The sequence below is a fragment of the Patella vulgata genome, chromosome 5 (assembly GCF_932274485.2).
Source record: "Patella vulgata chromosome 5, xgPatVulg1.2, whole genome shotgun sequence".
Classification (NCBI taxonomy): Eukaryota; Metazoa; Mollusca; class Gastropoda; family Patellidae; genus Patella; species Patella vulgata.
The window spans coordinates 76,163,294-76,176,174 of record NC_065883.2 but is presented as its reverse complement, the minus strand read 5'-3'; the positions used below and the strand labels follow the sequence as shown (position 1 = coordinate 76,176,174).

The 12,881-nt window shown below is 37.8% G+C and overlaps 1 protein-coding gene across 1 annotated transcript; it reads left to right on the top strand.

Moving 5' to 3' along the window:
- The first annotated feature begins 696 nt into the window (after positions 1-696).
- LOC126820400 (putative uncharacterized protein DDB_G0271606) lies at positions 697-12,669 on the top strand. Its single transcript, XM_050548317.2, has 5 exons — positions 697-886; positions 8,871-9,023; positions 9,601-9,681; positions 10,435-10,607; positions 10,933-12,669. Exons 2-5 carry the CDS (start codon positions 8,881-8,883, stop codon positions 11,256-11,258), a joined length of 723 nt encoding a protein of 240 aa, XP_050404274.1. The 5' UTR covers positions 697-886; positions 8,871-8,880; the 3' UTR covers positions 11,259-12,669.
- Positions 12,670-12,881: the final 212 nt, after the last annotated feature.

The window sequence follows — 12,881 nt, the reverse complement described above, 5'->3', positions numbered from 1 at the left end:
ATCAGGGGCGGATCCAGGATTTTCAGAAAGGGGGGGGGGGTGCCCCCACTTGGGAGTACGAAGCCCGGCGTCCCCCCCCCCCGGATCCGCGCCTGTATATGTTGAAATTTAAATAGACACATTATAAAGAGGGGCCGTGTTTTACTATGAGGGATTACAATGGCTAAGTGGGTAAGCTCGCTAGCCTGCAAGTCGCGTGTTCGATCCCTGCATTGGCCGAGCAAGTTCATCCAGATTTTCCGGCGTGGTTCCCCTTGTCAGTGATGCAGGACGGAGGGCTTGACAAGGGCAGCTGTCTAGTCGTTCGGATAGGATGAAAAAGCGAGGTCCCGTGTACACATTGGTGTGCACGTAAAAGATCCCTTGGCATTTGGAATTCGATATATGAGTAGGCCGTAGCGCCGGTGCCCGGGCAAAATTTCCCTCATAGCACACTGTATGGTGTATGCCCGTCTTCATTAGCTCATAGGACGTTAAACCCTATTTCATTTTTGTATTCTGGCAAGAAGTGACATTAATTTGAATAACAGCAAGTTAATTGAATTAATTTTCTTTTTAATTAACCTTTCTAATTTTTTGTTTTGTTTTAATGAATGAAGCAGAACAGTGAAGTAGTCTTAGTAGGTTCGTAATCAACCCAGGGGGCATCATAAATTTAAATACTAATGAAACCGAGGCAAATGATGTAAATGTACCATCAATCAAGTTACCTGGTTGTCAAGAGAGAACGTGACATCTATACGTGTACAGGTAAATCCCGGTAGATATATAGTATACGTTATACCTGGTGTATTTGAGTGTATATACCATAGGGAAATACTATCAATATATCACAGTGAGACCATACGGTAGTGTGGTATATTAGAGGTGGGATATTAAAACACAGGTGAGTTATTTTACTTATCTACATTGATATATACTTTCTTATTTAATAATATATATCCGAGAGACAATGCTAAGCCCATTTACATATATTACCTGAGACTTAAAAAGGTATATTACAGGTGAGGTACTTAAATACCTGTGAGTTATTAATAGTTATCCACATTAATTTAGTATATGCTTTGTTATTTCAAAATGTATACCTTAACGTGTGTAAAAGGAAATACTAGACATATCCATAACGTAAGATTTAAAACGGAAACGCTTTAGGATATTTTTAAGATATTTTCAAACGATAAATTCATATTAGAATACACCTTTTGATACACTTTGATATTTGGGTATACTCTTCGTGTGCTGAGGATTTTATTTGTTTTCATCTGCACACTTGTCCTGCACTATCCATACCATTGGGGCGCAGTGTGTTATGTCTATGTTCACGTTCACAGTTGTCCTCCATTCTCTTTTAAATGTTAAATAATTTGGAAATACCCTAATTGTATTTTAATGTATATATAAGTTGTAAATATACCGGTCCAACTAGTCGACTAGACGAATTTTGAAATAATTTTACTTATATAAGTGTCTGTCTTATTTATGTCATAAAAACGTATATATCTTGACTTTTAAAACGTGTAAGCGGGACAATTATACCTGGCATTACGATGGCTTTATGATTGTAAAGACATTAAAACCTCTTTTGTTTTTGAAAAAAAGAGGAATATTAAGCCAAGTTAATGTAGAAATAAAGACGGTTATCACAAAAAATCTTAAAATGAAAGTACATACAACATCCGGGTGCAGTTGGGATTTAAACAATTTCTTTAATTTACTGACATTAATAGCAAAAAAAAATAAAAATAAAAAATAAAAATGGGATTGCACTCGTTGATACAACAATACACACAGCGTATATACTTTATTTATCGACAGTGGTTAATTTAATTGGAACTGAAATGAAATGGGGTTTAACGTCCTACTGTTTTGCTCCGAACTGGGCTAATCAAGACGGGCATACGCAATAAAGTGTGCTATGAGGGAAATTTTGCCCAGACAGCGGCACTACGGCCTACTCTTATATCGAATTCCAATTGTCAAGGGATCTTTTACGTGCACGTCAATGTGTACACGGGCCCTCGGTTTTCGTCCCATCCGAACGACTAGACAGCTGCCCTTCTCAGGCCACCCGTCCTGCATCACTAACACGCGGGGGGGGGGGTGCCACGCCGGAAAATCTGGATGAACTTTCTCAGTCAATGCAGGGATGGAACACGCGACCTCCAGGCTAGCGAGCCAGCGTCTTACCCACTTAGCCACCGTGATACCCCTTTAATTGGAACAGCGTCTAGTTGTACGGGTGGGATGAAAAACACAATTATCCCGGTTGGTAAATAAAAGTATGACGTTAAACCATATTGTTTACAAACGAATTTTAAATTTCCCTGCATAGAGCTGTTAAAGTTCTTTGAACAGTTTATTTTTTCAGTTATTGAGTAATTTTTGGGTTGCGAGGTCTAGTAGTTTAACGCGTGCGCGTGAAGCCACAAGGTATGTCATTGAGTCAAGTGACGTTTTAAGATTCCCCGTCGTGTGTGTGACAATGAGTATGATCGCCTGTCCAACTTTTAGGTTTTTCTCCGGGTTTTTCGGTTCCCTCCCACAGGTAAAGACCCCTACGTGCATGCGAATTACTGAAATAAAACTGAACCATGTTAGTCCCGAAATGACCTAGTTTGTGTCGAGCGGACGTTAAACCCCATTTCTCACTCTCTATTGAGCAATTTAAATATTTCCTTGATGTACAAACAAAAGAATTAATATTCACAATATTCACTGTATTAATCATCGAACAAAAACATGTATAGATGTTAATCTATATACCATAGGGAATATAATAAACCACGTGACACCATGGCCTGAAGTTCGCGGGTTCACTCATTGTGTTGACCGAGAAAGTTCATCGAGACTTTGCTGATGGGTTTCCCTTGTCAGTGGTGCGGGACGGAGGGCCTGGCAAGAACAGCTGTCTAGTCGTTCGGATGGGCCAAAAAACCAACATCGCGTATTCTCATTTGAGGCAAAATGTCCCTTATAACACACTGCACGGCGTATACCCGTCTTCATTAGCCCAGCCGGAAAACGTTAAACCCATTTCATTTCATTTCATATGACACTAACGATAAGCTGATTAGACTAGATTATCATAGCTTATAATCTCTCTTACGTCCTCTCTAGACTCGGTTATCACATCAGTTTATTTATAAACACGTGGATAATCAAAGCTACTACACGTGTTGTTTTTGATATTAACTAGATACACCTGAAATCTATTTTTTTTTTTCACCGACCTGTTTTTACAAACAAAGATTTACCCAGTAGGGCCTATTAAATTCATTTGTACTCACTTTTGATATTTTATGTGTCGTTTCGCTCGCAACTGTCTGGACGACTTAGATGCTGGGAAGCGTGTGTTTCGTTGCCTGGCAACCAGAGTTCATAAACTAATATTAGTTAAAGATGCATTATGGGAGATTAGATAAAGAGCTGGCAGTTCTCACTACAATAGTTAAAAAACTAGATAATGTAAAAGGAATTTGCTGAAAATTTCAGTCAAATTGATCCACTCTGAACCGAGAATTTAGCGATTGAATTTTCGGCCTAGTCTCGGCCATCATTACTAAAGTCGGTACGATAAAAACATAGTCTCGATTACCCATTCCATGATTAAATCATGAATGACATCGAGAGTTAACTATGGTCTGGATAAGCTAATCAATATCTAATTAATAATTTAGATAACATTTCAGGCCTAAAGAAAGACCTGAAATAGGCAGATTTAGCTCTTGCATAATGTATGTTTAATAATTATTAATAAAATGTTATTATTTACCGTATAAAAGAAAACTAAAAAACACTTTCTCTTTTTTTATTTCGAATTTCATGTTGTTTTTATTTTATAAGCGGAAGCTAATGTTTTATTTGAACAGGAAGTTTAATTGTTAATATTATGTAATACGAGTCGATGACTATAAATATATCAACAACATAATCTATATAATTTATATGACAGATTACTAACGCTCTAGGGTCTGAGTGTCACATGTAACAGACACTCACGTATTATATCATTAAAAACAAGATATAATTTATTATCTGTATTTAGGAAACCTAAAACGGATTCGGCTGAAATATTAGTACATGCTTTGCTCGCAGCCAATGAAGGCGGGCGTACGCCATTCAGTGTGCTACGGGGGGAATCTCGAATTACAACTCTCAAGGGTTATTTTGCGTGCACGCCAATGCGTACACAAGTCCTCTGTTTTTCGTCCCACCCGAACGACTATATGTTGTCCCTTGCCAGGCCCTCCATCCTGCACTTCCGACAAAGGGGTGTGTGTGTGTGGGGGGGGGGGGCCCACATCGAAGAATCCCGATGAACTTTTTCGGCGGCCAACACCTGGATCAAACACGGACCTTCCAGGTTAGCGAGCCAATGTCTTCCTTACTGAGCCACTGCGACTCTCCTGTAATTCATACCTTTGTTACGGGAGCCGCGGTAGTCAGCAGACGGGGCAATGAGATCTCGGTTAGAATTCCCAGGCTGGAATCAAGGCGTATGTCGAGAGGTATGGTCAGGCCTAAATATTAAGGCCAAGTGCAGATTTTGTCAAGATTGTGGGTTAGGGCTAGCCTTAGGGTTAGCGCTAGCCGTTTACATCTCGTGACATTTGACCGAATATGCAGTTGGCCTTAATATTTAGACCTAACCCGAGAAGAAATTTGGGATTGTCAATCCCGGTTTGCGTTCGGTGCTGACAATGAAAGCGTTATCTGGTCGTTCGGATGGGATAAAAAGCCGAGGTCCTACCGTGTACACATGGCAGTTGCACACATGATGACCACAGGCACAAATAAAAGAAATGAAATGAAATGGGGTTTAACGTCCTACTATTCTGCTCCTATACTGGGCTAATGAAGACGGGAAAACGCCATACAGTGTGCTATGAGGGAAATTTTGCCCGGGCAGCGGCACTATCGCCTACTCTTATATCGAATTCTAATTCTGTCAAGGGATCTTTTACGTGCATTCCAATGTATACACGGGACCTCGGTTTTTCGTCTCATCCGAAGGACTGGACAGCTGTCCTTGTCAGGCCCTCCGTTCTGCACCACTGACAAGGGGAAACCACGTCGGAACAGGCACAAATAACCACATGTTAGTCTCAAAACTACCATAGTATTGTAGTGACAAAATATAAACCCCCTTCCTGTTCTATTTTGGCTACGATAATACTATCTCAGGTTTTAGTTGAGACTGATAATTTATAGCAGCCGAACGGAGAGATTCGCATTTGTTAAGAGATTATTTTGAAATATTGACTGAAATTTATAAATTTATCAGATCGGCAAGAATTTTCTCAGACACATATTTGTAATAATTTAAGATTAAATATCGTAGTATTCCCTCAAAATGGCCATTAAAATATTACCATCCTCTGCAAATTATTTGCGAGATATTCGTCTGGCAAGTTAGATATAAAACGTGTGGATAATCGGACAAAATTCTGTCAACAATAAGGAAAGATCAATGACACCATTCTGCCGTGTTAACGAATCATTAACAATCATAATTTAACAAGCCATGAGCATATAACATGGTCATCTTGATATCTCGGGGCGAGAAAGTTCAATTTGGAGAAGATATCCGATTTGGTTTCCGGGGAAGAGTAAGCTATTCCATTTTTTAAAAAAAACCAAAAACCCCATTAAACACTCTGATTATATAAATGTAAAAGACTAGGTCGTAGCGCCGCTGTCCGGGCAAAATGTCCCTCATAGCACACTGTATGGCGTTTTGGCGTTCGCCCGTCTTCATCAGCGAGCGAGCGAGAGAGAGAGAGAGAGAGAGAGAGCGAGAGAGAGAGATGGGTTTAACGTCCACTCGACACAAACTAGGTCATTTCGGGACTAACACATGGTTCAATTTTATTTCTATAATTCGCTAGCACGTAGGGGTCTTTAGCAGTGGGAGGAAACCGGAGGACTCGGAGAAAACCCACGAGGTGTCTTCATTATCCCAGTCGGTGCAGAACAGTAGGACGTTAAACCCCATTTCATCTCAATGATTTGTATAACCGTTTGTCTAGATATCTTTGTGTTGACGTTATCGTAGAAAGTTCAAATGAACAAAAAGAAACTCCAAAAACCCTCAGGACTTTGTTATAGTAGTCATATAAAGTTTAAATGAAATGAAAAAAAAAAAAAAAAAACAACACACAAAAACTCATTAGAAGATAAAGATAGTCACATAAAGTTCAAATGAATAACAAACTGTTTTTTTATTGACGGAAGTTTAAACTAATCCATGTTCGCCATTTCCTATAACTTTTAAATCTATTAGGATTTCGTTGACAATGAAATACTTTTAAAGTCTCTGTCCGCCATTCGTATTTTTCGGATAATATTAACGTTTCTACGGCTTACTCCACGCTAAAATTGATCAGCATTCAATTAAGAAAAAAATATTAAAATATCAACGGTTAATAATCTGTCACCTTGGATTCTATCGGATTAAAATGAGGCCCATCAAAAGATTTTGGGGAGCCACAGCGGCTAAGTGAGTAAGACGCTGGTTCGCTAGCCTGGTCTGGCGCAATATAGCCCGGTTGGAGCTGCCCTTCCATAAAACCACATTTCATTTCATTTCGCTAGCCTGGAGGTCGCGTGTTCGATCCCGGTGTTGACTGGAAAAGTTCATTGAGATTTTAACTAGATTAAAACGGTTCGGCCATTTAATGATTAAATTTATAAATGGAGAAGCGAGGTTAAGCCTTGAATATACCAGTGCCGTGGTTACGATAATAGAAAATCAATACACACATCTTATCAAAACTACAAACAGTGATAACTAAGATGCTTAGACAAAAGTAATTTGAATAAAATTTTCAATATATTCATTTTACATTATCTATTTTTCAACTATTATAGCAAGAATGGTCAGCTCTTTATCTAAATCTTACATAATGTATCTTTAACTTCGTTATTTTTTGTTATTTTACCTAAAGAATGACATTTGCTCGAAACGTTGAATATAATTAGACTCTATATGGCATTAATTTATATTTTTCATAGTCAACGATTCGAAATAAAACAGGATATGGGCCCACAGAAGTGTTTTTTTCTTTTTAAATTGTTTATTATAAAATATGAATACTATATAGATGAAATTCGTGACGGAGTAGAAATATAGGAGATATTTAATAATAAGGGACTGTTTATTTATCATTAAAATACATCATTATTTACCTTTGTAACCAGGTGTTACAGTTAACCCATGTTTATTTACAAGTATATGATTAATACATGGCTTTATGGCTTTCTTCGTATATAAAGGGTTTTTTTTTAAGAACGTGGGAACGAATAAAATGGTTTTTAACGTCCAACTTGTCTACACCATTTAATCCAATGAAATGAAATGGGGTTTAACGTCCTATTGTTCTGTTCCGACTGGGCTAATGAAGACAGGCATACGCCATACAGTGTGCTATGAGAGAAATTTTGCCCGAACAGCGGCACTACGGCCTATTCTGATTTCAATTTCCAACTGCCAAGGGATCTTTGACGTGCACGCCAATGTATCCGTTTTTTTTACAAGATTCAAAACTTTATATAGTTTGTTATATAACAGTTATGTTTTAAATTTACTATATTGTATAAACTTACTGGTAATATTTGCCTTTTGTCTAAATAGTTCCATTTAAGTAAATGTTATTATTTCACCGAATTTAATTTAATAAATATTCTACTAGTAGTATGTATATTATTACAATTATTGACGGAGGGCCTGGCAAGGACAGCTGTCTAGTCGTTCGGATGGGACGAAAAACCGAGGTACCGTGTACATATTGGCGTGCACGTAAAAGATCCCTTGGCAGTTGGAATTCGATATAAGAGTAGGCCGTAGCGCCGGCAAAATTTCCCTCATAGCACACTGTATGGCGTATGCCTGTCTTCATTAGCCCGGTTTAGGAGCAGAACAGTAGGACGTTAAACCCCATTTCATTTCATTTATTACAATTATTACAACATATTTATAGTGCGCCCTTTCATATAACATGTTCAGGGACATTTTACAAAGTGACAATATAATCATAAATAAACAACAAGATTATGGACATGTTAACGTATATATCACGAAAGACACCGCGTGGAACGAAATAAAATATTGTTAAAAGCAATTAAGCCCATAATTAAAACTATGTTACATTGGACCGGAAAAATTCTCAATAAGCAATGAACAGCTTGTTATCTCTACTACAATCCATAAAATATAATATATACACATATCCAACGATAACATTAATTCTATTCTAATATGTTATTAAATTCAGTAATAAACATATCCAACAATAACACTTATTCTATTCTAATGTTATTAAAATAATATTGAGGCCAAGGAAAGAAATAACTGTGTTTAGGATTACTTGTCCCACAAAAATAGAGTCAGTCGGTAAATCTTTTTATTTTTTTAAATATACATTATGCAAGAGCTAAATCTGCCTATTGCAGGTCTTTCTTTAGGCCCGAAATGTTATCAAAATTATTAATTAGACATTAATTAACTTATCCAGACCATAATCAACTCTCGATGTCATCGCTAGCCTGTGATATTTACTGGATTAGCATCCGATCTGGTGCCCAACGCTCATTCGTGATTAAATGAAAAAATGGATAATCGAGACTATGTTTTTTTTCTATCGTACTGACTTTAGTAATGATGATCGAGGCTAGGCCCAAAATTAAATCTCTTAATTCTCGGTTCAGATGGGACGGAAAACCGAGTTCCTGTGTATATACTAACGGCACTGCCCGTGCAAAATGTCATTCCGACCATTTGGCTGAACCAGTTGGAGGACTAGATAAATCAATAGCTACTTTGTATGGCGGTATAACTAAACCGATGTATATATATTTATTTTATTTTCCAGATAAAGAGTCATGGTCACCTTTAGATATTTCATCCTGGTCGTCGCAATATTTGGTTACTGTCACGCCCACTCCAACCATGCCCATACACCGCCCCCTGCCGGTACACCAACACCAAACAGTTTTCACGATAAAAACATGGTGCACAATGAACAGTGAGTATATTCAAATTAAAGTTTAACTTCTTTTGTTATGATGTCAATGCTATATTATATATTATGCTTCATTTTGTTTATATATTTCGTTTTTTTTAAAAAATACTTTTGGTGGTCTCTACTACATGGAGGTCTGACCGGTTGTAGTGAAAGGTAGCATCAGATGTCATACGATCGGGTTTTGACCTATGACGTCAGACAATTGATTAACCAATCGGCGTTGATGTTTATAGTGGGTTACCCACAGTTCCGTGCACCTCACGAAATTTTGAACTATAAAAAACGAAACAAAATAGGATCTGTGTTTTAATCAAATTGGATGACAATCGAACTTTGTTGTAAATTTTACGTCCATAAATTATAAAACCGATTTTGGGTTCCACTATCGACACAGTAATCCACAAATGAAACTGAAAGTAGCACAAGCCGATTTTCGCTTGATCTGTTGGAAATTTACGAAATCGTATAGTGCTTTTACCAAAGACATCGGATCAACCCAGATAAATATTCATTTGGAGATAAATCAGAGAGGTTTAACTTTTCTATGTAAAGATATATTATTGTGATTTTATTTTAGACATTTAAAAGAACACATGCAGAATGAAGTAAATACAGATAAACAAATGACACCGGAAGAAATGGAGTTTAACTACTTCCGGTAAGTAAAATAGTCCTGTAACTGACCCGAACCTGCAATCAGAGGTACCGTACCATAATCTTTAGCTTTACCCGTATTATCATTGTCGATCTTTGGGACACGACTGATGTGTGTAAATCTAGTAAACATCAGATGTATATCCCAATAAGGATGGGGTGGGGTGGGGTGGGGGTGGCCGAGAAATGTACCGCATGTGGTTTAGATTATAAGGTCCGGCAATGGGTCAAGCTTCGTTGGGTCGACACCTGGCTAGTACCTGCACGTGACACATGGATTAAAGTTTCCTGTCTGGCCTTTCTCCGGGTGGGGTGGGGAGCGGGGCTTGGGATGGCCTAGTGGTCTAGAGTGTCGCGGTTCGACCTCTAGTTGGCTGGTCACCTCTGGCTTGCAGTCATGGTTTTGATGCCTGGTGTAATCATATGTGGCTTGGAGATAGGGGTGCCTTCTCAACCTCGTGGGTTTCCTCCGAGTACTCCGGTTTCCCACCACACGAAAGACCCCTGCTATTGCGCTAAGATAATCCAAAATGAAAAAAAAGACAACATGTCTGCGATATCACCATTGGTGGAAGCGGACGTTAAACACTAAGAGCAACAACAACTTTCTCTGGGTTTTCTCCGGGTATTCCGCTCAGCACCTACCCAAACACCTCCCTCTCTAGGAATATTCGCGGCCAGTGTCGTCATATTTGCTGGGTCACCGTGGCCCCCGTCACATGATCAACAGCTGATTTATAGAGATTTTGTATTCCAGATTACACGACACAAATCAAGATAGTCATTTAGATGGTCTAGAAATCCTCGCTGCACTTTCCCACATGTTGCCACCACCAGAATTAACACCTCAAGAAGCTAGCGGTAAAAAAAAGGAAGAAATAGACGCCATTATGCAAGCTAGACAGGAAGCCATGTTTAATAATTATGTTCGTAAGTATTTGATTGGCTAAATCCGTGGATCTTTCTTAAAACACCCTCAAATCCGATAAATATTGCATAAAATTTAGCCATATGTCCATATTGATCTCCGTAGAATTGTTTAAGAATATACTCAAATCCCCCAAAATGCCATTCATAGGCTAATATTGCCCTGTCCTAACATTGATCTCAGTGGCGTGGAGGTGAGGGTGGGGGGGGGGGGCTGTAAGACTGTAATTTTAGTTTTCGTGTGTTATCTCCCTTGACAAGTTCTTTTCTTATTATTGCAATTTCAAATATCAAGACAGTAATAGAGGTTGATTCACTTTTCTTCCAGAAATCATTGATAAAGTTTTAATGGAGGACGACAAAGATCAAAATGGCTACCTTAGTTACGCCGAATATCAACTAGCCAGAAGACGAGATGAACAGAGAATGAGAGAAGCACAAAAGAACATGACGCCAGAACAGGTTATGCAACAACAGCAAATGATGCAGCAACAAATGCAGCAACAACAACAGATGATACAACAACAACAGCAACAAATGATGATGATGCAGCAGCAGCAAGAACAACAACAACAGCAACAGCAACAAGGTCAAGGTCAAGGGTCAGTGGTGAATATGAACCAACCAGGTGTCGTACAGCCACCACAAAACTAAACAATAAAGGACAGGGATGAGGGGAGGGGTGGGGCTTGAATAAACCTTACACATACGGTGAAATAGAAATGTAGATACGGGTTTAAAAGGTGGGGGGGGGGGTGAAAAACCAATCCAATTTTATGAATTTTACAAAATAGAGAAACAACAACGATCATGGATTGTGTTTTGACGATGTAGAAGGTAAAGTTTAAAGGTTGCTATGGAATTCATAAAGGGATCACTAGATGTCCAGTCAAGATGTGGTTAAAATTAAAAACATTGCCCTGACAAGTAAATTCCATAATCTTATTATACTTAGAATTATTAATGATTATAGAGGCTATTAAAGTTCCCCGAGGGTGAATTGAGCGATATAGGAATACCAGGCCTTGCCAACTACTATGTTTAAATGTCGAATCTCTAATATGGTTTCATTCCGTTCAGGACCCTGTTCCTCGAAATCTTAACTAAAGATAAAATTCAAATTTTAGTAGATACTTCAATTTTGATTGGTTAAGCAATAAAATCAATCTATTATTATCCAATCAAATGACTAAAATTTGGATTTTTATCTTAGTTAAAATTTCGTGAAACAGGCCCCAGGATTTACAATGATGTGGCGAATTGATATTTCATCCATCTTTACTACTCCCTATGTGAACAAGACCACCGACATGCTTATAATTCGCGAATTCTAATAGATTGGTCTGTTTTTAATTTGTTGTTCTACAAACAAGTATGGCGGTTGTTTTAGGCGTTACCTTTTTTTTTATTTAATTATTTCTGTAGTTTTGTAATCGGAGTTCAGCTTTAAACATACATTATGCAAGAGCTAAATTTGCCTATTGAAAGTCTTTCCTTATGCCTTGAATGTTATCTAAATTATTAATTGGACATTGATTAACATATCCAAACCATAATCAACTCTCGATGGCATCGCTAGCCTGCGATATTTACTGGACTAGGATCCGATCTGCTGCTCAACGCTCATTCATGATTAAACCAAGAAATGGATAATCGGGACTGTATCTTTAATCGTAGGGACTTTAGTAATGATGTTCGAGGCTAGGTCGAAAATTCAATCGCTAAATTCTCGGTTCAGAGTGGATCAATTTGACTGAACTTTTCAGCAAATACCCTTTACATTATCTAGTGTTTAACTATTATAGTGAGAACTACCAGCTCTTTATCGAATCTCCCATAATGTATGTATAATAGAACTATTAAAGTGAGAACTGCCAGCTCTTCATCTATAATGTATCTTTAATTGAATGTCAACTAATCAATAGGAGTACAGATTAGCGTGGATAAAACCTTGAGAAATTAATGTTTATTGTTATCATATTATGTTCTGTCTATATTAAACGTCATTTGTAATTAAATTCATTGGCATAAGTTTTATTTAATAATAAAAATTGTAAAAATCCAATTCCATTTTTTATTACTAGAACAATAGATATTTATTTTTTTATATTTTAAGATAGTGGATATGTAAATATCTTGTGTCTGAATTTGATTCTGTTTCTATGATTTGTCATACAATAAAGACCACTACTGGAGTCACTGAGCCACCGCGGCTCGCTAACCTGGAGGTCCCGTCTTCGATTCTGAGAAAGTTTAACAGAATTTTCCGATGTGGTT

What these genes read in the sequence shown, in the direction of transcription:
- LOC126820400 (XM_050548317.2), top strand. Translation starts at nt 8,881, where the DNA reads ATGGTCACCTTTAGATATTTCATCCTGGTCGTCGCAATATTTGGTTAC. An exon ending in ATGGAGTTTAACTACTTCCG is followed by an intron (nt 9,682 to 10,434) that starts GTAAGTAAAATA and finishes TTTGTATTCCAG; the next exon opens with ATTACACGACACAAATCAAG. An exon ending in CATGTTTAATAATTATGTTC is followed by an intron (nt 10,608 to 10,932) that starts GTAAGTATTTGA and finishes CTTTTCTTCCAG; the next exon opens with AAATCATTGATAAAGTTTTA.